This window comes from Periophthalmus magnuspinnatus, chromosome 24 (genome assembly GCF_009829125.3).
Source record: "Periophthalmus magnuspinnatus isolate fPerMag1 chromosome 24, fPerMag1.2.pri, whole genome shotgun sequence".
NCBI lineage: Eukaryota > Metazoa > Chordata > Actinopteri > Gobiiformes > Gobiidae > Periophthalmus > Periophthalmus magnuspinnatus.
The window spans coordinates 2,622,188-2,646,281 of record NC_047149.1 but is presented as its reverse complement, the minus strand read 5'-3'; the positions used below and the strand labels follow the sequence as shown (position 1 = coordinate 2,646,281).

General features: G+C 41.5%; 2 protein-coding genes across 2 annotated transcripts in view; one reads left to right on the top strand and one right to left on the bottom strand.

The window, feature by feature from the left end:
* Positions 1–953: 953 nt before the first annotated feature.
* On the bottom strand, positions 954–12,387 carry crnkl1 (crooked neck pre-mRNA splicing factor 1). Its single transcript, XM_055232181.1, has 14 exons — positions 12,213–12,387; positions 9,702–9,854; positions 8,658–8,749; positions 8,224–8,382; positions 7,488–7,654; positions 6,498–6,676; positions 5,703–5,873; positions 5,073–5,264; positions 4,900–4,959; positions 4,482–4,562; positions 3,846–4,085; positions 3,497–3,598; positions 3,020–3,268; positions 954–1,670 (listed from the first exon to the last, which is right to left on the bottom strand). The coding sequence occupies exons 1-14, from the start codon at positions 12,258–12,260 to the stop codon at positions 1,032–1,034; spliced, it is 2,532 nt and encodes an 843-aa protein (XP_055088156.1). The 5' UTR covers positions 12,261–12,387; the 3' UTR covers positions 954–1,031.
* A 1,702-nt stretch (positions 12,388–14,089) lies between these two features.
* cfap61 (cilia and flagella associated protein 61) overlaps positions 14,090–24,094 on the top strand; it is a 26,000-nt gene continuing 15,995 nt past the window's right edge. Inside the window, 11 exon segments of the mRNA XM_055232380.1 lie at positions 14,090–14,238; positions 15,212–15,362; positions 15,979–16,055; positions 16,243–16,310; positions 17,289–17,403; positions 17,881–18,013; positions 18,645–18,737; positions 20,368–20,414; positions 21,338–21,377; positions 21,902–22,038; positions 22,517–22,643. Coding sequence (XP_055088355.1) covers positions 14,090–14,238; positions 15,212–15,362; positions 15,979–16,055; positions 16,243–16,310; positions 17,289–17,403; positions 17,881–18,013; positions 18,645–18,737; positions 20,368–20,414; positions 21,338–21,377; positions 21,902–22,038; positions 22,517–22,643 — 1,137 coding nt within the window.

The window sequence follows — 24,094 nt, the reverse complement described above, 5'->3', positions numbered from 1 at the left end:
CAGAACTATAAAATTAAAACAGAATATTTACAGATTGAGGTACATTTATTTAAACAGCAATGAATGAAGGAGAGCCACAGACCTGCTCCACTCTGCACACCTTGAAGTGTTTAGTCAAATCTACTGTGAAATCAAATTCTCCCTCATTAAAACATGAAAAAAGCGGTTTTTGGTTTTAACTTTTCTTTAGTTTGTTTAAAATGAATGAACTATGACATTTAATAGAAACAGCATTCAAATTAGATGACACATATGTTCTGTAGGCGCATTAGATTTAAAGCAGACCTAGTGTGCTCGTCTGCTTTATAGTTAACATATGGTTATAAGGTTCTGTGTTTTGTGTGATTCTGAGATATTTAAACTTCTGAGCACTCACATAGGAATGGGCAAACAGGTTTTTACTAAACTAAATGCCTCGAACTCTACAAAATCATGTACAGAAGGCCTTCAGGAACATGAATCCATCCATTTTCCCACTTTATCCAGGGCCGGGAGGCAGCAGTCTAAGCAGGGACTCCCAGACACTTTCTCCAACTCTGTCAGAGGATTCTGAGGCATTCCCAGGCCAGCTGAGAAACATAGTCCCTCCATTGTGTCTCGAGTCTTCCCCAGAGCCTCTTCCCAGTGGGACATGAACACCTCACCAGGGAGGCGTCCAAGAGCCACCTCAGGCTCCCCTCCATGTGGAGCAGCAGTGGCTCTACTCAGAGCTTTGCCCATGTGACTGAGCTCCTCATCCTATCTCTAAGAAGCCACCTGCGGAAATGTATTTAATGTTGACAAGATCATCAGATATAATGATTTTATCAGTTGACTGTTAAATATGGACTGGAGACCGCTGCACTCTGTAATACCATCGTCTGCCACAGAAGGGCAGTGCTGCACTAACATTCACAAACTGGCTGCAAAGTGCTGTGGACGGTTTTCATTCTAAAAGAAGCACAAACTCAAAGTTAAGTTTAAACTGATATTTTATAAAGACACGTAAAGACATAGTAAAAATATTCAATAGTTTGTCCATTATTTCTGTTTCACTCTTCATCACTATCACTGCTGCTGCTGCTCCCCGACTCATCGCGATCGTCATACTCCTCTGCCTCTTTTCTCTCATTCCTCTCTCCTCTCTCCCTTTCTCCTCCATCCTCCCCCCTTCTCTGAGTCTGTCCTCCCTCCCTATCCCTCCGCTGGGTTTCCCCTCCTCTCTCATCCCCCTCTCCTCCCTTACCCTGGGTCCTGTGGGTCTCTTCTCTTTCCCCTCTCCCTTTCCTCTCATCCCTCTCTCCTCTCTCCCCTTCCCTCTTCTGAGTCTCCCCTCTCTCTCCTCCCTCAGCCCTCTCCTGCCCTCTTTTCTGCATCTCTCCATTCTCCTCTCCACTCTCCTCTCTTTGATTCTCCTCCTCCTCCTCCCCTCCCCTTGCAGAATTCCTCGCCTCCATCTTGTCTCCCTCCTCGCCTTCCTCAGACTCAGAACTTGATGTTGAAGATTCCGATTGCGATTCGCGTCTTTCTGATGGTTTTCCGGGTGAACTTTCTGCATTGTTTTCTGTCTCGTCTGCCACCACCTGCTGTTTCTTCCACATCTTGGCCATGGCAAGTAGTTTGAGGTTGGGCTGGTTTGCTGAGTCTTCTGGGAAAATGTAGTCATAATATTCCTCCCAGCCAGCCTCGGACTAAAATGACACAGGAATTAAACATTTAATCAAATAAATAAACTCTTAACAGTTCATATTCTAGATGATGATGATGTCATACTCTCAAGATGCAGGGTGGGGCCTCTATAACTATGACAGACGACCCATTGGGCTTGAATCATGGCTCCACTTTATAAAGATATTGTGACAAAAATCATTTGAATTTTGTTCATTTAAACTAACAGAAGACGCTGAACCAGTTTTTGTTTCATGTGGATAGACCCAGTAATTACACAGATAGTAACACACATCTAAAGCTTTAATATTATACTATGGGCTCTAAGTATTATTTACATTTACAATAAACACTTCAAAGACTGTATGTCACAGTTAGGGTTCCTAAGCAATACTAAAACCAGTATCGAAACTACCTAGATACGCAGGTTTTTTGTGCAGGTATCACTACTGAAAAAAAAACCTTATACATGACAAAATCTGGCCTTTCTTCATCACCAGTATAGAAGCAGATGGTAAAGAGGGGGTATTTGACTTGTATGTGGTATTAAAGAGGGGGTATTTGACTTGTATGTGGTATTAAAGAGGGGGTATTTGACTTGTATGTGGTATTAAAGAGGGGGTATTTGACTTGTATGTGGTATTAAAGAGGGGGTATTTGACTTGTATGTGGTATTAAAGAGGGGGTATTTGACATCTATGTGGTATTAAAGAGGGGGTATTTGACTTCTATGGGGTATTAACTGTAACACATAACATATTTATATCACCATGTTTCCTTCTATTGTTTTGAAAATGCTAAAGTCACCTAAAACAATAAATTAACATATTAACACATTCAAATGTTTTGAGTCTGCCCTCCCTTCACTCCTCCCCTCACTTCCCCTTCCCTTAAGAGTGCTATCAACACACTCAGCGTACATCCCACGAATGAAACTACTGCACATTACATCAGGTTTGTCAAGTTTGTAGTTTGTATCATGTTTTTGTATATTTATGGAGAATTGTCTTGTGGGAGCATGGGTGATGTAGGTTTGTGGGTGGAGCTTTGTACAGGCTCATACTGCTAACTGTAATGAGCGATCAAATAGTGAATAGTGAATGAGCGATCAAATACTGAAACATGCATGAAACATGCTTCAGGTATGTTTTTGATGCAGGAACAACATTATAACATGGTAGAAAGGTAAAAAAAAAAAAAAGATTTTACATAATACCCCCTCTTTAAAGAAAGCACTATTATTTTGTGCTGGAAATTATATTTTATTGTCCAAGTGTTTTCTTTCCATCATTGCAGTATCAAAATTGGTAATGAGTTTGAAATGTTAGCATCATGACCACAGAGTTGTGGGCCAGTAGGAGGCAGCACTCACCCCGTCCTCTGCGGTGACCTTCCTCCTCTTCTTCACCTTCTCGGGGAGCAGTTTTCTGACCCGGTCTTGGTTCTGGGTGGATCCAAACTGGTTTTCAAAGTCCCTCCAGGCTTCGAGCAGCATCAGCCGCTCTTCCTTCTCTTCACAGTTTCTCAAGCTGCGGTTTGCGTCCTCGTAAACCTGTCGACTCTTCAGCACGCGCTCAGATGAGTCCACGGACAGCTCGAACTTAGCAAAGCTCAACCACACCTGGAAATGCACACAGGGTTAATATAGGACTAAACCAGGACTAAAGCATGGACTAGACTGGGCTAAAGCAGGGCCGAACCCGGACTAAACCAGGTCTAAACCAGGTCTAAACTAGGATTATCACACACGGTAATAAAGGTCTAAGCCAGATCTAAACCCTGAACCAGGGACTGAACACAAACTAGCCCAGGACTAAACTCGGTCTAACCTCGATTAGGGTCCTCTTACCTTGACATGCTGCGTTCTCTGCAGGAGTCTCTTGTACAGGTTTCTGGTGTTTTCAAACTCCTCTTGCTCGATCTCAAAGTCGATGTAGGACTTCCACAAAACCTGGACACAGAAGCAAAAGGTTTAGATTCTGGTCAGGAATTTAGGACATCATATGTTTTTTATACAGATGTCAGTCCTCTGTCATGTCTCAAGCCAGAACCAAACAGTGACACATGTGAAATCAAGGAGCTCTGCAGTAGTAGCGGTAGTACTTGCAGTGGTACAGTAGTATAAGCAGTATTACCTCTGCCATATTGAGTCTGGGCTGCAGTAGTATTTACAGAAGTATTTGTAGTAGCAGTATTACCTCTGGCATGTCGAGTCTTGGCTGCCCGATGGCCAGCTCGTATATAGCCCGGGCGCGCTCCGTATCTCCCAGAATGCTCTCCAGCTCGGCAAACTTGATCCAGGTGGTACAGTTTTCCGGGCCAAACTCCAGGTACTTCTCGTAGAGTTTTCGGCAGCGGTCAAACTCTCTCAGCTGCAGCTCCAGCTCGATGTAGCCCTTTAGCAGCTTGTTCTTCGGACATTTACCGATCGCTGTGCCCTGAGAGAACATTCAACAGGGTCAGAGGGAAGGGCATCTGAGGGAGGGAGGGCATCTGACACATGGGGAGGGAGGGAGGGCATCTGACACATGGGGAGGGAGGGAGGGCATCTGACACATGGGGAGGAAGAGAGGGCATCTGACACATGGGGAGGAAGAGAGGGAGGGAGGGCATCTGACACATGGGGAGGGAGAGAGGGAGGGCATCTGACACATGGGGAGGGAGGGAGGGAGGGAGGTCATCTGACACATGGAGAGGGAGGGAGGTCATCTGACACATGGAGAGGGAGGGAGGTCATCTGACACATGGGGAGGGAGGGAGGGCATCTGACACATGGGGAGGGAGGGAGGGCATCTGACACATGGGGAGGGAGGGAGGGCATCTGACATTCTTACCATGACTTTTCGAGCTGCTTGGAGGTTTTTCTGTCTGATCTCAAACTGAGCAAAGAGGAGCCACATTTTTGCAAAGGTGAACTGAGGAAAAACAAAATAGTTTATTTAAAGTCGCACTGTGTACGTTTTCAAGGTCTCTATGGAGATATTACCGCTATGCTTTAAATATTCCACAGTACAGTATTAATTAGTGATTAGTATGTGCTTTTGACACTTGTGACACCCTCAGCGGAGAGGCGACCACTCACGGTACAAATCCATGTTTTTAAGGCAATAAAAACAACTAATTGGTAAATGCAAGATAGACAGTTTTAATGCCATACTGAGGAGTATTCCAGCCAAAGCAGTAACTTCTCCATGTAGACAAAAAGGTGGCAGACGCTCCAACATAAAAGTTCCAAAGTGAAGCTCTAATTACCTTTTTGTGAGGAATGAGGTCAAGGCAGGCCTGATAAACCTGCCGTGTTCGCTCTGCGTCCTAAAAATGAACAATATAAACTTTTAAAATCAGGCAGTTGTGGTTCTGTTGGAGGAGAGGCAAAGTAATATGTACAGTAGTAGTATTTGCAGTAGTATTTACAGTATCTGTACCTTGACCTCCAGCTCCTCGTACAGTGCGTAGTTGATCCACAGGTAGATGTAGCGTCTCCAGTGTCTCTTTTCCTGTATTGGTGGCACGTTAGCGATAGCGCGCTCGTAAACATCTCTGACCGTGTCCGGATCTGCGTCACTCTCCAGCAGACGCAGGTAATCGAACCATGCGTCGTAGTTATGGGGGTTCGCCTGCAAAGCATCATGGAAAACAATGAGTTTAAAAAAAAAAAACTATTACACGACTCACTCGTCCTCCCTCTCCCCCCTCCACTTTACTTTGATCTCCTCAGTAACCCCTCCGCCTCCCTCCTCCTCTGCACCTTCCCATCCTCTGTTCCTCGTCTGTACCTCCTCCACCCTCTCCTATTTGTGTTTTTTAACGTTGTACAACACTTTGGGCAGCCTGGGTTGTTAGAAGGTGCTATAGAAATAAGGTTTGATTGATTGATTGATTGATTTGCTCTCTCTCTCTCCTCCTCTGTACCTCCTCCCCTCTGCACCTCCTCTTGCTCATTCTTCAACCTCCTCATGTTCACAATCATGTCCTCTCCCGTCCCTCCTCTTATCTCCCTCCCCCTCTTTACCTCATCTCTCCTCTCATCCTCTGCACCTCCTCCTCCTCTGTACCTTGACCTCCTCCTCGTATTGGAACCTCCTCTTGTTCACGATGACATCCTCGATGCCGCGTCGGTCTCCAAACTTCTTTTCAAAGACGGTGTAGTTTTTGAACAGCTCTTGGGCCTGGCTCTTTGGGATGCGGTCCAGAGCGTACTTATAGATAACACGCACACGCTCAAACTGCAAAACAGGGAAAAGGGGGGAAAAGTATTTACAATCACATTTCAACATTTTTACACTTTGAAATTTTGGCCAAACAAGAGATTAGATATTTTAGATAACTTTTTTCCTGTGGAGTTCTCTGCAGTTCAGGCATCTGTTAAATGTAGTGTATCATTCATGTATCACAATTTTGTCTTCTTTTGGGTTCTTGTTTAGAACTGTGGCAATGGTTTAGTCCTGGTTTAGACCCGGTTTAGACACGTTTTTGTCCCGGTTTGAACTACTGTGGGAATGTTGTGGGAATGTTGTGTCCTGGTTCAGTCCTGGTTCAGTCCTGGTTCAGTCCTGGTTCAGTCCTGGTTCAGTCCTGGTTCAGTCCTGGTTCAGTCCTGGTTCAGTCCTGGTTCAGTCCTGGTTCAGTCCTGGTTCAGTCCTGGCATCTGCTCCAAACCAGTCTTTTACCATTTTGGGGGTGAATTGCAATAATTTAAAGTGTGTATCAATTATGTTTAGAAAATGTATATAGAAAACCATTTTATTTAATAATACTCTGTGATTGATCAATGAGGTAAAAACATGATTTTGTCATATGACATAGAGCCATGATCCATTGCAGTGGTAGTGACTCCTTCAGCATCTCACCTCTTTCTGCGTCTCCTCAAAGCGGGCAAAGGCCACGTACAGGTTCTCGTCCACGTAATCCTCTCCGAAGAACTCCACGGCACGCTCATAAACTCTTCTGCTGTGAGCGATGTATCCGTGACGTTCCTCAAAACGAGCAAACTTCACCCAATTCTTCACCTCCGGATGCACCATCACGAGTGCTCACAAGTCAAGGAGTTTACACGGATACAGAGACAACATGTGTTTCTGCTCTACAGATACTTTGCAGTGACATCAGGCTGGGGGAGTCCTACATGTATCTCTATGGTGGTCTCCAGTTACCATTGGAGACATAATACACATAATCCAAGACTGAAAAAAAAGTTTTAAGATCATCAGTGGGAAAAAGACTGGGAAATTGCCACTGATGCCAACTTCTGAACTCAAATCTGCAATAACAGCTACGATATGTCAGACAATGCAAACCTATACCTCATACAACACAACACAAAATACTACATAGAACACATCTTACTGGACAGAGAATGGCAAAATTTTGTTCAAATACAGGATTGCTTCGAAGGGGTGGATGGTGCATCTACTCAGCTAGCTGCCTCCTTAGGGTCAGGAAACAGCTGCGCTTAACAACTGGGCTTCACCGACCACAACACTTAATTCTAACTTCTTTTATTTATTTATATAATTTAATTAATGTATTTATATAATAACAATAATCATAATAACAATTACCCTCTCCAAAACCAAAATAGCTGTTACGTCTACAAACCTTGGTCTTGGGTCAGGTCTTGGGTCTGTCTTATCACTTGTCACTACAGTATATGACTGGCCACTATGTTCGTCTGTCTTGTATTAAATAAAACAAAAAATGTATGGATGACATCTAAAACCTCTTCAAGCATGTTTTGGATGAGGAAACAAGGTTACAACATGGTAGAAAGCTCCAAAAAATATAATTTTGCGTAGTACTCCCTCTTTAAACAGATGAATCCAATGGTATTTAAAGGATATATCGTTCATAGATGCTGCGTGCCTTGTCCACCTCTTTGTATCGCAGCTCAAAGTTGATGTAAGAATGCCAGGCCTGCTCCTCTGGCTCCCACTGCATCCAGCGCTCAAACACCTGTCTGCAGCCTGCCACGTTCCCCAGCATCTCCTCCATGTACGTATACTTGTACCTGAAACAAATATACCCAAGTACTTCAGGAGAATCGTGTAAGGTTTTAACTCTTACAATTTTCTGAGTACAGAGACTGCAGAGAAGAGACCACACACTACAAGCTAAAAGCCATCAAAACTAGTGCACTCACATAAACCATTTCCTGTCAAGAGTAAATCGACTCACTTAGAGACTCCTCTGTTTAAAATGATCGGAGCATTGCACTCAAATTATATGCAAGTCAAAAGTGTGTTATTATTTCTTAAAACCTAGCTCAGAAAATGTGCTGCGCAGACAGAACGCTGTTGATAGACAAACAGGAAGTAGTCTTTTGTTTACAATCACTAATCTGCAGCAGCTTCACCCACCGATCTGTAAGGATCAGACTGGATTATTAGTGATGTTTTATGGATGAATTTGTGGAGAAAATACAAGGCTTTTGGATATAGGCACCAACACCACACATGAGGAGCACAGCAGATTAAAAATCGCATACGACATCGCAAAGTCTGGGAGGCAAATGTGTTACTGTGGGGCAGGCGGAACACTGTTTTCCTCATTCCTCCATGAAATCTGTGTCTTTCGTACCAGAACTGGTTGACTCGGGGCAGGATGGTGATGGCGCGGTCCCAGATGTTCCGGGCGTGGTTCACCTGTCGGCTCTTCATCTCCATCTCGGCATATTTCAACCACAGCGCAATGTTTCGGTGATCCACGTCCAGGGCGCGCTCGTAGATAGACCGAGCCCTGAAAAGTACACACAGGCTATCATTGTTGTCACGATACTAAAATTTCAAACTCTATATCTATACTAAGGAATAGAGTCAATACCGAATCCAGTACCACAATGATAATAAACACTATTTAGACAAAAAAATATTCTCAAAATTAAGATCTTCAAAATAACAATTTCAAAATAACATCATATCATCTTTAGGTTGGAATAGACTGTAAAATGCTGTAAAATGTCAAAATGCACTGTTCAGGTCCCAGAGAATAGTCATAACCTGAACAGTACGCACCTCTGGACCTCCTGCAGACTCTCCTCCCATTGTGCGTATTTGATCCAGTTACTGATCACTGTGCGGTTCTTCCGAATGTTGTCCTCAAACCCCTGAAAAACAACAACATTTATATTTACACAAAGAAAAAACAAACAAACAATTATTCAACTAATGCATCTGTTGATTATCAAGAAAAGTTCATAGAAATGTCTGTGCTCAACAAAAAATAATGTTGGGTTGGAGCTTTCTTGAGATGTTGTGTCTTAATCTTAGGTCGTTTTCACACTGCCACTAGTTGGGTCGACATAAAAAAGCGTTTGAACCCAACAGTCACACTCTGGACCGCAGGAGGTGTCAGAGCAGCCCCAGCAGTCAGAGCAGGGGGACACTGGTGAGTATACAAAATGACACTGTTGAGTATACTGTCTCCATCTAATTTTAAAGCATTTTATTGTCTGTGAACCAGAAGTGCAGTGAATTACCGCAGCGGCAAAAAGACACTGGTTTTAGAAATTAGTGAAATGTGCTTATAAACTCGTCAAGGTGAATAATTAGGATGCTCGGAATGCGTCAGGAAAGTAAGGAATAACTTTGGACTACTGCAAACTGTTAAAAAGTAGAAAAAAAACAGTAACAGAAAAAAGTACAAAACTGGTACAGTACATTTTAGTCAGACCTATTCAGCAAAATCAACTTTTCACAGCTCTTAACCATGTAATAGTTGTTTCTTCTCACTGACCCTCTGAAGTTGTATTTGGGATGATTCGTGCATGTTTGAGTAATCTTTAATCACTTATTTTCAACACTCCATATTTCTAATCTTTTCCAACAACATGAAGCACTTTGTTGTGGTGATGTTTACGGCGACATCAGCTCCCATTGAGCAGTACAGTTTTCTAACATAAAGGTCACTTGTTTATTTTATTAAGTCATTTAAGCTCAATATTATGATTTAAGATGTGCAAATTATAACATAATGATGCACCGGTGTCATAGATTATAACTACAGAGCACACACAAGCACAATAAGTCTTCTTTAACAGTACATTTGAGTAGCAGTACCTTCCTCTTCTTGAGCTTGTAGTCGTTGAGCTCCTCTTTGTCTGTGATCTTCTGTTTGGGAGGTGGAGGCAGCAGCTCGAGCTCTCTCTCTTTGGCCTCTCTCAGGAGCTGCTCAGCGGTGATCTGAACTTCAGCCGGAGCCTTGTTCTTCACCTGGAATCAACCAACCGCACAATAGCAGAATAATTTAAATGATAGCACTGAAACTACTCTATGCCACTGACACAATCACAATAAAACAGGATAATCCCAGAGAACCATTTTAAATAGACAGTAACATTCAGAAGGCCTGAGCTGCAACAAATAAACAGCAGAATGGACCAATAATCAGCCATAGAAGTGAGATATTCAATCCTCTACAGCTTAAATGTTTTTATATTACAACAGAAACACCCAAAATCTGCACTCTTTGAAAAAGCACACACCAAAAATATTAAGCCCTAAATATATTGTTCGAGCTTACATATATTGAACGATAAGTCGATATAGTGATTATGGTGACAGGCCTAGAAACCCATAATATTTATAACTATGATAAATATATCCTCATGCTTCTATAAGCGCAATCATAGAAGCTGCAAAACATATGAATCACTAGCTTTACAAAATGCTTTTAAGTACCTGAGTGATCATCATCATCTAGTATCTGCCATATTAACTGATCAACCCTCCAAAACTCACATGTTGTCACACTAGAGTCAGGAAATCTCCAGTAAATAAAGTAAACACAATAAAAAGTGTCAGGAAAAATATGTGAAATGTGGCCAATTTATGAAAAATACTTTCATAAATTGGCCAATAAGTCAGTATAGTGACCATTAACTTTGTAATCTTAACCCGTGTTAAGTATTAGTAATATGTAATGGTAGTAGTAATTTTAGTAGTAGAAGTGTTACATTTACGCTAGCAACAACAATCATCACAAGTAGTAGTAGTAGTAGTAGTAGTAGGTCACGATAAATATTCATTGTTCAATACATGATAGATGGAACAATTATTTTTGGGAGTCACTATTTATCCTGGGTATTTTTCTTTGTACTAGTGCGGTGTTGAGGAAAACAGCCTTTTCCTCTCATGTTAGTTATTTTCTGCTTAGATAAATAATACACTTGAAACAGAAATAAAGCCCAGAGAATTAACTTATTCAAATACTAGAGCAATACCTGTAGAAGGAGTCTGTGTTGACATTCCCCTGCAAAGACTGCATGTTTACACCTATACAATAAGTTTATACATAATCTATAGTGGGAGGCTACTGTGGTTTAGACTTTCATTGGTGCACAGGCCAGGCCTTGTTGCACAGTCCAATCAGACTGCGACGAGCTTCCTTCTGGGGTGTGTCTGGTAACAAATCATGATATCATCCCTATCAGTAGTTCTTGTCTTATTTAGTTAGTTTGCCATTAGATAGATTTGAATATCATGCATTGACATATATCTATGAGACTCACAGCTGTGATCACAATCCTTAAATTCACATGACATCAGTACAATAATGACAGTAGTCGTTATACAAAATGGCTAGCACAGTTATTTATCCTAACAGTGGAACTTTTTGTAGTTTGCTATACTAAAGATTTGAGCTGTAGACGGTCAAGTAAATAACTTATATGGCCCATTAAGTATTTAATTTCTTTATTGCAGCCCATATTCGTTAACAATACTGTACATATAGAATAGTTTGCTATGCTTTGCTATGCTGCATTAGGGTAATCGCGTCAGCGGTATGATAGCATTCTGTATTATTGTTCTTCATTTGTTGTTGTGACAGGCATAAGTAATAGTAATAGTAGTAGTAGTAGTAGTAGTAGTAGTGGTAGCAGCAGCAGTAAGTGTAGTAGTAGTAGCAGTAATTGCAGAAGTAGTAGTAATTATAAAAGCAGTAGTAGTAGCAGCAGTAATTGTAGAAGTAGTAGTAGTAATAGGAGTAGTAGCAGTTATTGTAGAAGTAATAGTAGTAATTGTAGAAGTAGTAGCGGTAATAATAGTAGTAGATGTAGCGGTGATGATAATAATAATAGTAGTAGCAGCAGCAGTAAGTGTAGAAGTAGTAGTAGCAGTAATTGTAGAAGTTGTAGTAATTGTATTAGTAATAGCAGCAGCAGTAGTAACACCAGCAGAGAAATAAGTATAAGAGGTACAGGCACTGCAGTAATACTGAAACCCTCCTTGGACATTATATTCAATTTCTCACCCAAATTAGCTCAAAGGGAAAAGGTTAATTATGTTGTTTATACTTTCAAGAGCTAGAGCACAGGGGCAGCGCAGTCTAACATGGCTGACATGAAGCTTTGTTAGCTTTACTTTGAACAATTCAAATTAATAATTTCCAATTTGGAGGTATATTGTTCATTAGCACATTTATTTAACTAGGTACACGTTAGTTATGTTCACTGCGACAGGAACAAAGATTTTAAACGCTAAACACGTGGCTCCGTTTTGAACTTTTGGTGTTGTTGCATTAGCCACAGTTAGCTCTTTCTTTGCACCGCGGTTTTCTGGTGTTTTTACCTTCGCCACTTTCGGGATGCGTTGCTTTCCCGCCGCGGTGGACGCCATTCTTCCGCTACGGGGCGTCTAAACTCCTTAAACTGGATTTATATTCGTGAAAAATGTCAAATAAAACGTGAAACCGGGGCGCAAACGTTTCGGTCAAATCCGCGCAGCCATGACAGCCCCACAGTGCACCGCGAGCCGCCTCAGCCAATCAGAGCACGGTATGGTCTCCATGGTGACGGCCTCGGACTGAGTGGGGGACAAACTTTGACAAAAATCCTGGATTAAAGACGAACTTTGAGGATATAAGTGAGAATAAAACAGAAAAGTGAATATTTATACGTACGTAATTTATTTTTACTGCGGAAGTCTGCTCTTTAAAGGGACAAAGGTGAGGATCGGTCATCATTGTTTTATTATATTGGCTGCACATCGTTTATGGGTTTTAGTTTAGTTTTAGTTTTGTCAAGATTAATGTTCAAGTGCTTATACTACACACATTTTGATTTGTTATAATATCGTTGCCTCAACAAACACATGAGTTGTGTTGGTAACAGCATTATAATTGTAACATGACTTAAAGCTCACGAGGGTCAGTTTTATATAGGACCCTTAAATAACCAACGTGTCTTTTAAATGTCAGTAACTGTATTAGTATTATAGAGTTACATCATAGTATTAGTAAGCTAGAGGTGGCCAGAGTAGTAAATGTAGTAGTAAATGCACTCAAATAAGAGGAACGTTAAGTAAAATGTAAAAAAAAAAAAAAAAAAAATTAAAAAAATGGTAAAAGTACTTCTCAAGTAAGAGTAACATGAAATACGCACAAAATGCAAACACACAAATGAGCCAAACAAAATCACATCTGAAGGAGCTGCAAGAAACACACATGTTCAAAGCATTTCATATTGTTACATAAAGTCACTTTAGACTTGCTCACAGACGGAAGAGAAACACAACTTTTATTCGAATAAGAGTACTGTTACACTGTACTATATATTACTCAAATAAGAGTACTGCTACACTGTACTATATATTACTCCAGTAAGAGTACTGTTAACTATTATTATATTTTACTATACTATTTACTTCTATTTTATTTGGAGTAAAATTGTGCTACTTGAAAAGTACTCAAGTGAATGTAACTAAGTACTATCCACCTCTAGTAATAATAAAGCACATGCTAATATTTGTAATAATAATTGTTCAGGATAACTATGTAAAACTATGCTATTATTCACTCACTTCTCGTTTATTTATTTATTGGTTTATTTGACAGGGACAGTGTACATTAATAGCATTGCTGCAAATGCACCAGAATTAGCCAAAAGGCTATTTTTCATCTGTTGTCCCTGGACAGATGGCAAACCTGTCTCCCTAAAAACAAGAGTAAAATATTATAAAGTGAAAATTACAATATAGTATAGAAAAAAACATTAAAAACAGATATAACAAACACTGTAAACAAAAGTGTTCAGAAAGGACAAACAAAACACAGGCATCATACAGACAGTCCACAGCCATTCAACATCCAACTCAAGAGAAAACACAAGTGTTTGGTTAGTCAGGGGGGAGTCATTAGTAATGTTAATGCAGACATGTTTGATGTGTTATGAACCAGTTTTTTAAATGCTTTTTGAACAGAATGTAGGTGCTTATTTCTCTGATGTTCTGAGGGACCGAGTTCCACTCCTGTGCAGCTGTAACTGAAAAGGCACTCTGCTGCTGTTGTCCTGTATAAATCCTTATCATCTAAAAAAAAGAGGTCAACTGATACAAAATGTGGTCGACTAAGACTCCATCGACCGCTTCATCGACTGAACGACCAAAGGACCACAGTCATTATGTCCACACTGTTGCACATATTAAAGTTGTCTTCATTTCTGTGTCAGATGCGTGTGGTCAAGTCGACTCTGGGCGAGCTGCAGAGTGTGTGGGTTCGCAGAAGTGAATCGTCCGACGCTGAGAGCATAAACTCTCTGCTGCAGCTGAACCACTCCTCTGTGTCTGTGTTTGGGAGAGTCAACGTCATCCACATGCTGTGAGACCCCACGCTGTTTGAATCCGATGTGATCAGACTATTGTTGACACGATACTAAAATGTCAAACTTGATTTCAATACTAAGGAATACACTCAATACTCAATACTGATTCTGATACCACAATTATAGTTAAAAACAGATATTATACTGTGATTTTCTACATTAAATGGTAGTATTTTCTTTTCTATTCCATGTGTGTTATATGTGTGTAATCCTCAGTGTGCAGTAGGTTCATAATGGTCCATGGGTGTATACTAGTCTATGTGTCTTATACTTGTGAAAGATGCAGAGAGACATCATTATAAACATATTCAGGAAAGGTTCCTTTCTGTTCTCTCAATGCGTCTTTTTAGTATTGATATCTGCTCAAATCAGGATCTAGTTTAGACACATTTTAGACTATTTTCAGATCTGTGTTCTAATGATGTTTCTTTATCACAAACAGGTCTGGAGTTGTTTTTTGTTTCATTCACACATGTTTAACACACAAACCCTGCATATTTAGGTTGAGTTCTTCTCTTAAACAGAAAACACTCTGTTCCATCTCGTGATTTCATGTGGTCATACAGGAAGTGCTCCACTGTTTTTAAACTTCAACCCTGGAATTGCCAATCTCTACTGAACTAAAGGTAAAAGATGCTGTTAACTTGAAAACTACCGCTTCATGACATCACAAGGTAGAACAGAGCATTTCGAGCTTTGGAGATGTTTGGAGACTGACTAATAACAAAGGATTACTTAAATATATGAGTGAAACAAAACACAACTCCTGGTATGTTTTTTGAAGAAATTAACAGCATTATAATAGGGTTTAAAGCTCAAAAGGCTTTTAGAAAAATGACTTTGGAAAGTCTATGGGAAAAATGTATCAGAAATTTACTTTCAGAACTGGGGGGTGGTCACTCCTTTATGCTCTATAATGAGCTCCATTTTGCGTATTATAGGACCTTGTGACTGTTCTTGTGTCTTCAGGGAGAAGGCGATTCTGGCCGTGTCTCTGCTCAGTGACAGAGATGAGCTTTTGGCGCACGCCTCCTTCTCTGACCACCCCATTGGAGACTTAGTGGATCAGGCCGAGTGGGAGCCATTTGTCCAGCACATCTCCGGCTCCAAGAAGTACAAGGTCTGGCTCAAAGACATGCTTTGGGAAAACTGTTTACTATACTGTGAAATGTATGAGCAGTGAACCCGAAGAGGTGACATCAGAATCCCTAACAAACATCATACCCCCACATTGTAGAATCCCTAGTAAACATCACACCCCCAGAGTGTGAAGACATCAAAGTTGATGACATCAGCTGCAAAGTCTTAATAGTTTAACCTGAGCTGGAGACAGCTCAGAATTCTCAGGTGGAGTTTGCTGTGTAACTGTCAGATGCAGATATGTTGACCTTTGAACTGGTTTATGGTTAATATCTCTGTAATTACTGGGCATATCCACATGAAACAAAAACTGGCACAAAGTTCAATGATTTTTTTCACAATAGCCTCCGAAAGTGGAACCATTATTCAACCCCAGAGATGTGAGTGTTCAGTTGACAGGACTTTGAGATATAAGATTGATATGACAAGTTTGTGGAACCAATCCCAAACTAATAATGAGAACATTTGACAAATTCTTGGAGCAGAAACTTGGACCTTTTGGGAGTTATATCCATGGGTTTCAGAATTATGAGAATATAAAGTTTTTATCCCTATACGTGTATCTCCAAAATGTCCCACTCTCTCTGTCCCTGCAGCCGATGAATACTCTGTTCCTGCATCTGTTTGTATCTGAGCCCACGTTTGCTGTGGCCAGTTCTCTGGAGATTATGAGGTAAAATCAACTATGAAACTGGGCTATTTTCAACAACTGCATATTAACCTTCAAATGTGCTCTGTTCTGTTATACCCTGTTTTAATGCAGTGTCCTCCTCAAAAATATCTGCTTTACTGAAAAAAACACAGTCTTTTATTACAAATGAAAGTTTAATTTTGTCTCTAAATGTCCTTGTGTGTTCCAGGGCCATGTTCTGTGCTGTTCCAGAGCTGCAGTTTGTCCTCCTGCTCAGCCCTCACCTCCATGACCTGGGTAACTCTCAGACTGAATATAAGACGTATGCAAATTTAAAAAACTGAATAGAGATATACCGGTATACACTATATACACTAGTGCTGTAGGGTGTGGTCCTTTAGACGTTTAGTCCATGAATCGGCTGATGGAGTCTTATTTGACCAAAATGTGTACTAGTTGAATAATCCTCTTATTTAGACGGTAGGTATTTCATGGGACAAGAGCAGAAAGGAGCAGTGAGCAAGGAGTGAGTTTCCTGTCTAGGAGAGCTTTGCAGTATCCATACCTGCTCAAATGAGTATCTAGTTTTGATAATTGTTTTAGTATTGATTAGTATCTTAGTATCTTATTTATACTTTTAATAACCCTAGTCTATAATAACATCACCTCCTTCTCTCCTTCTCTCCCTCTCTCCTCCCTCTCTCTTCTCCTTCCATCTCTCTCTCCTTCCTTCCCTTCTCTCCCTCTTTCTCCCTCTTGCCTCTGTCCTCTCGCTCCCTCTTTCTTCATTCCTCTTTCTCCCTCTTGCCTCTCCCTCTCTCCTCTCCTTCCCTCTCCCTCTCTCTCATCCCCCTTTCTCCCTCTGTCCTTCCCTCTCTTCTCTCCCTCTCTCCCCCTTTCTCCTCTCCCTCTGTCTCCCTTTCTTTCCCTCTTTGTCCCTCTCTCTCTTTCCCTTTTTCTTCTCTCCCCCTCTCCCTCTCTCTCCCATTCTCCACCCTCTCTCCTCTCCCTCTTTCCTCTCCTTCCCCCTCTCTTTCCCTCTCTTTTCTCCCTCTCTGTCCTTCTCTCCTTCTTTCTCCCTCTCTCCTCTCCCTCCTTCTCCCTCTGTCCTTCCCTCTCTTCTCTCCCTCTCTCTCCCCCTCTCTTCTCTCTCTCCATCTCTCTCTCTTTCCCTCTCTATCCCTCTCTTGTTCCCTCACTCTTCTCCGTCTTTCTCTTCTTTGTTTCCTCTCCTTTAATCCATGTTCTATTGTTCTGTTCATTCTGTTGTGTCAGATCCAGTCCTGGTGGAGATGTTTGAGCCTCTTCAGTTACACACTGAGCTAAACTATGTGGCTCAGGTTTGTGTCAGGGACCAGTACTGCCCCAAGCTCACCATCCGCCCGGCCAGGTGAGGGCGCTATACTCAACATCCTGCAATCTCTTTTATGGCTTATATAAATCTGGTTAAAGACAGTGGCTATGTTTCTATGCACACCAAAAATCATTGTGTGCATGTCATGTGATCAGGTCCATCTGATATGAGGAATGTGACTGACAACATTTTACAGTACAAGTGCAAACTAACGCCAAGAAAAAACATGTTAAAGATGGATAAAGTTATTTTGAATTCCAAACACAGTTCCTGTAAAATTCCACAGATTCACTGACACGTGTCACCAGGTGTTTTAGACGATCACATTTCATCTGTTCATGTAAGCACACACACTATTATTGTGTTATTTGATTATTCTATTCTATCTTTTTCTGATTTTTACGGCTCATTTATCTGTTTTAAGTGTTCAGTCCATATGAGCTGTGTTTAATTGTTGATAATGCAGTTATATGTGTGTTAGTGTGTGTGTGTTTATGTGCTGTTTTTGCTCAGGGTGGAGGACCATGACGATGTGATGAAGGTCTTTTTTGAACAGACGAAGCTCCAGACGCTCGTGGACAATCCGTTTTTTCTGACGGAGCTAATCGAGACCCAGAATGAGCTGCAGCACACGGCTGTTTGTGAGGTACTCCCTAAAACAATTTACAATATAAACCTACGCTAAAGCCACACTACCGTCTGTGAGATACTCTTTAAAGTCATCCTGCCAAACCATATTACAACTACAGTGTCCCTGTGGGGCAGCGCCATCTGGAGGAGCAGATGGTGAACAGCTGTTTCAGGCTCTGACTGCTCAGAGACACATGTGGGACTCAAGTCAGGAAATATCACTCTACTGAACAGGGACTGAACCAGAACTGAACCAGAACTGAACCAGAACTGAACCAGGACTTAACCAGGAACCAGGACTTAACCGGGACTGAACTGGGACTGATCCAGGACTGAACCAGGAACCAGGACTGAACCGGGACTGAACTGGGACTGAACCAGGACTTAACCAGGACTAAACCAGGACTGGAACAGAACTAAAACAGGACTGAACCAGGACTAAACCAGGGCTAAACCAGGACTGAAACAGGACTGAACCAGGACTTAACCAGGACTAAACCAGGACTGAACAAGGACTCAACAGCGACCGAACCAGGATTAAACCAGGACTAAACCAGGACTTAACAAGGACTGAAGCAGGACTAAACCAGGATTAAACCAGGCTCTTGTTATTTAATTTAATATTGTATTTATTTATCTGTTGCCAGAGTAACGGAGTGGCTGTGGGTTTCATCAGTGTAACTATGAAAGTCAGCGTGAAAAGTCTGCTTCAACAGTACGACCTGAGCGAGTGTGAGGGCGTGTTCCCAGAGGAGCAGAGCCAATCAGAGAAGAGAGAGGGGGAGGTGGGCCAATCAGAGGAGAGTGATGGAGAAGTGGGCCAGTCAGAGAAGAGGGAGGGAGGGCCTGGTCATTCAGAACGGAGAGAGAAAGAACAGGACCAATTAGGAAAGACTGAAAGGAAGATGGGCCAATCAGAGAAAGGAGAGAGTAAATCGGGCCAATCAGAGAAAAGGGAGAAAGAAAGGGACCAATCAGGAAAGACCAAGGGGAAGGTGGACCCATCAGAGACAAGAGAAGCTGAAAAGGGCCAATCAAACGTTGCAAAAACCCAACAACCAGAACAGACTAAAGAGAAAACAGACCAAACAGTGAGGAGAAGGCGTGAAAAGAATCCTGAGGCTGAGACTGACCAATCAGAAGACAGAGAGGAGACAGGACCCACCTCCTCTGAACAGGTCAATATTTTTGTTCTGCTGATTGCATCTGTTTGCATGTTCTACCTGTGCCTGCTCACATGGAACTATAACTCAAAGGCCAAACTTTAAGTGCATGTGACAGGTTAGTCTACTCATTTCTCTAAAACATAGTTAACGTCATCATATTTAAGATTTTACTACTTGTACTTGTTTTTATTTTTTTAGTTTTGCACTTTTGGTGAAGATTGTACATTTACTTCCTGGTTGGACATGGGCAGCGGACACAACATACATAGAGGTGTTACCTAGCAACCATGATGTAAACCACGGCCAAAACTTGCTTAAATTACACAATAGTTAAGACAAATAAAAATAAATGACAACACCTTTATTTAGTGAAATGCAGGTGTAAAGTGTCCATGTCTTCTTTGAGCCTAAACTGTGTCTGTATTTTGAGTTTTTGTGCTGATGACACGGGCAAAGGGATTCTATTTTACAACTCACAAATACTTCCTGGATTTTTGCTCTTTATTTTATTTATTTATTTTTTTCATTTAAGATCAGCTGCAAAGAGATTTTTTGTAATTCTTACTTGGTTTGGTGAATAGTACCTGTGGGCAATATTTATCATACTTTTACATTAGTTAAGTGGCAGTTTGTGAAGAAAAGTACAAACAAAAAGTACAAAAATAGATTTATTTGTGAGTTGTAAAACAGAATCCCTCTGCCTATGCCATCCATCCAAAATGCAGAGACAGTCTATGGACAAGAAAGACATTTTTCTGACAGTATTAGACCAGTTTTGGACCTTGTTTACATTATGGTTGCTAGGTAACAGTTATAGAATTACCTCTACATATGCCCCATCTGCCCATTTCCAACCAAGAAGTAAAATGATAAACTCCACAAAAATTAAAAAGCTGCAAAAAGCTAGGCAATATTTGTAGTAAAATCTTAAATATAAATATGTTAATTATGTTTTAATGAAATTAATTATCTAACCTGTCATATCACTGGAAATGTTGGGTCATTTGGGTCGATAGAAGGGTTTCACTCTTTACCAACTCTAGACACTATATCATTTTGAAATCCTCTGGTATGACTTTATCTTGGTTTCTGAATACATGTTTGAAAAAATGTTTGTGATAAGCAGACAGAGGAGAAAAAGGAGATGCAGAGAAAAGAGGAAGAGGTGAGAAAAGAGAGAGGGGAGCTGTCTCACTCTCACAAGGCTTTCACTGTTCAGTTCTTCGCCATCGACAAGAACTATGAACCCAGGTACAAACGTCACCATGTTTCATATCAGAATAGAAAGCAGACATGTTATAATTGTTGTCATTGACCCACTCTCATGTTTAAAGGGCCCATACATTCTCTGCTCTATGTTATAATGCTATTTCCTCATCACAAACATAACTGGTGTTGTGTTTTGTTTCATTCACACATGTTTAACGCACAAACCCTGCATATTTAGCCTGTCCCTCTCTCAAACAGAGAACACTCTTTTCCACCTTGTGATGTCATGTGGTAATACAGGAAATGCTCCACTGTTTTTAAACTTCATACAGCATCACTAGAATCATTTGGATAATTTCAGCCCTGAACTTGCCAATCTCTACTAAACTAAAAGTAAAAGGAGCTGTTAACTACATGACATCACAAGGTGGAACAGAGCATTTTGAGCTTTGGAGATGTAGGCAGACAATAGAGTGTTACTCAAACATGTGTGAATGAAACAAAACATAATTCCAGGTCTGTTTTTGAGGAAATAACAACATTATAACATGGATTAACGCTCACAAGAGTCAAGGTGTGTAATATAGGACATTGAAATAACCTTTATTCTCTGACATTCAAGACCCCATTCCTCTAGAAAAATCCTGTTTTCACTGATCCCTCCCCTGATTGTTTCAGCTATTTTAGCACAAATAGCACAAAAAGCCACTGCTCTCTACTGTGATCTGTCTCTATATCCATAGATGGCGCTCTGAGCATGGTCTGGCAGAACAGCACTTTGTTGTGATGATCTTTACTGTGATGCTGTTTTCAAACTTTTTTATTTTATTTTTGGATGAACATTGCGATTTAAAATGTCTAAATTATAACATAATGATCCACGAGTGTCATAGGTTATAACTATAGAGCACACACAAGCACAATATGTCTTTAATCTGACATGATATATGTTTTTTTGTGCTCAGGTCTGTGGACTTCCTGCCCTACCTCTTCAGACTATTCCCTGTGAGTGACTCCTGTAAAACCACACTGTTAAAAGGGCCCATATTACGCTATTGTCTGATCTATATTATATATGTTGTTTTCTCGTCACAAACTTACCTGGAGTTGTGCTTTGTTTCATTCACACATGTTTAACACACAAACCCTGTATATTTAAGCTGAGTTCTTCTCTTAAGCAAAAAACACTCCTTACAGGTTCAGTAGAATCATTTGGATAATTTCAGCCCAGGAATTGCCAATCTCTACTGGACTGAAGGTAAAAGGAGCTGTTAACTTGAAAACTACCACTTTGTGAAATCACAAGGTGGAACAGAGCATTTCAATCTTTGGAGATGCAGACCGACTAATAATAAAGTGTGACTCCAACATGTGTGAATGAAACAAAACACAGCTCCAGGTCTGTTTTTAAGGAGATAACAGCCTTTGAACATGGTTTAAAGCTCACAATATTCCATTTTGTGAAATATAGGACCTTTTAATGACTTTTTGAGTGATCTTTGAACATGCTCCTCTGGTGTCTCCCTCAGGATCGAGACCTGTGCTTGGTCACCGTGCCAACGCTTGCCCCAGAAATGCCTCTGCTCCACAACTTCACCAGAATGTTCCCTAAAGACATGTGCGCACCTGCCCACGAGCTGTACGGCCTGCACCGCATCGCACTCAGGTAAGAGAAGAGAGCAGGAGAGAGAGAGGAGGAGGAGAGGAGAGGAGAGGAAGAGAGAGAGAGAGGGGAGAGGAGGAGAGAAGAGAGGAGGAGAAGAGAGAGAGGAGAGAGAGAGGAGGAGAGAGGGAAAGAGAGGAGAGGAGGAGAGAGGAGGAGGGAGGTGGAGAGGAGAAAAGAGGAGAGGAGGAGAGAGAGAGAAGGAGGAGAGGTGGAGGGAGGATGAGAGGAGAGGTAGAGAGAGACAGGAGGAGGAGAGAGAGAGAAGGTGAGGGGAGGTGTTGAGAGGAGAAGGATAAAGGTGGAGAGAGGAGGAGACCTGGAAGAGGAGAGGAGAGAGGATGTGGAGGAGAGGAGAGTTGAGAGGGGGAGAGAGGGGAGGAGTGAAGAGAGAGAGGATGTCAGAGGTTGTAGAGGAGAGGGTCAGATGGAGCCGAGGATTCACTGTGGTATGATGTGTTGTGTGTGCTGCCCCCATCAGGCCAGTGCAGGTGAGGCGGGCCATTCCCTCAGACAGAGAATTGATCCAGGATTTGGTTCGAGGTCTGGACCACAAGGACTTCCTGCTTCAGGATCTGGACCAGTTTTACCTGACTGAGACTGACCAGGTGAGAGGCCGGACCAAAAAAGGTCTAAAACATGTCTGAAGTAGGTCTTAATTAAATCTAAATCAGGTCTAAACCAGGTCTAAACCAGGACTAAATCAGGTCTAAACCAAGACTAAACCAGGTCTAAACCAGGTCTAAACCAGATCTAAACCAGGACCCCTCAGCTCTGTGGATATAAAGCCTTTTCATGTGGAGCAATGAGCTGCATTCACAAATGTCCAAGGTTAATGTTATAACTGCGTCCCCTGGTATTATACAGGTCTAAACTGTATGAAAACAACCTCAAGGACTGAAATTAAAATAAATGTCAAATATAGTTTAATACATAGAACTTGGACTTAAAGGGGACATAGCAGTGTCCCCTCATCAAGATCTCTGAGAGGGATTAGACTGATTCATGAATATTTGAGTAATGCTGGATTGTTTTGTCATTCTCACCTACCCCCTACCTCTTCGGACTCTTCCCTGTGAGCAACTCCTGTAAAACCACATTATTTAAAGGGCTCATATTACACTATTTTCTGATCTCTGTTATAATGTTGTTTCCTTATCACAAACCTGGAGTTGTGCTTTGTTTCATTCAAATGTTTAAAACACAAATCCTGCATTTTTAGGTTTTTAAAATCTATACACCTTCACTAGAATCATTTGGATAATTTCAGCCCTCTACTGAACCAAAGTTAAAATGTAAAAGCTGAAAAAAAGAAAATTAAAACTACCCTACAACTTCACCTACCCCCTATCTCCCATATATGCTGCAATTCTTTGAAAATTTCATGCACAAATGTTTTAAAAATGTGAGTGTAATTCTGCTGCCTGTTTCGGTGAAGTATCGCTATGAAGATGCTGCAAAGAATCAGATTATCAGACCTGTTTCAATTATTAATCTGTTTAGATGAATATGTATCTTTATAATGAGCAAAAAAAAAACATTTTTATTATCTAGTATGTAATTATTTTTATACCAGGTGGCTGTAGTGGGCAGGAGGAGCAGGAGGACCATGTGGCTGTAGGGGCAGGAGGAGCATGTGGTTGTAGTGGGCAGGAGGAGCATGTGGCTGTAGGGGACAGGAGGAGCATGTGGCTGTAGGGGACAGGAGGAGCATGTGGTTGTAGTGGGCAGGAGGAGCATGTGGCTGTAGGGGACAGGAGGAGCAGGAGGACATGTGGCTGTAGGGGACAGGAGGAGCATGTGGCTGTAGGGGACAGGAGGAGCATGTGGTTGTAGTGGGCAGGAGGAGCATGTGGCTGTAGGGGGCAGGAGGAGCATGTGGTTGTAGTGGGCAGGAGGAGCATGTGGCTGTAGGGGACAGGAGGAGCATGTGGCTGTAGGGGACAGGAGGAGCAGGAGGAGCATGTGGCTGTAGGGGACAGGAGGAGCATGTGGCTGTAGGGGACAGGAGGAGCAGGAGGAGCATGTGGCTATAGGGGGCAGGAGGAGCAGGAGGAGC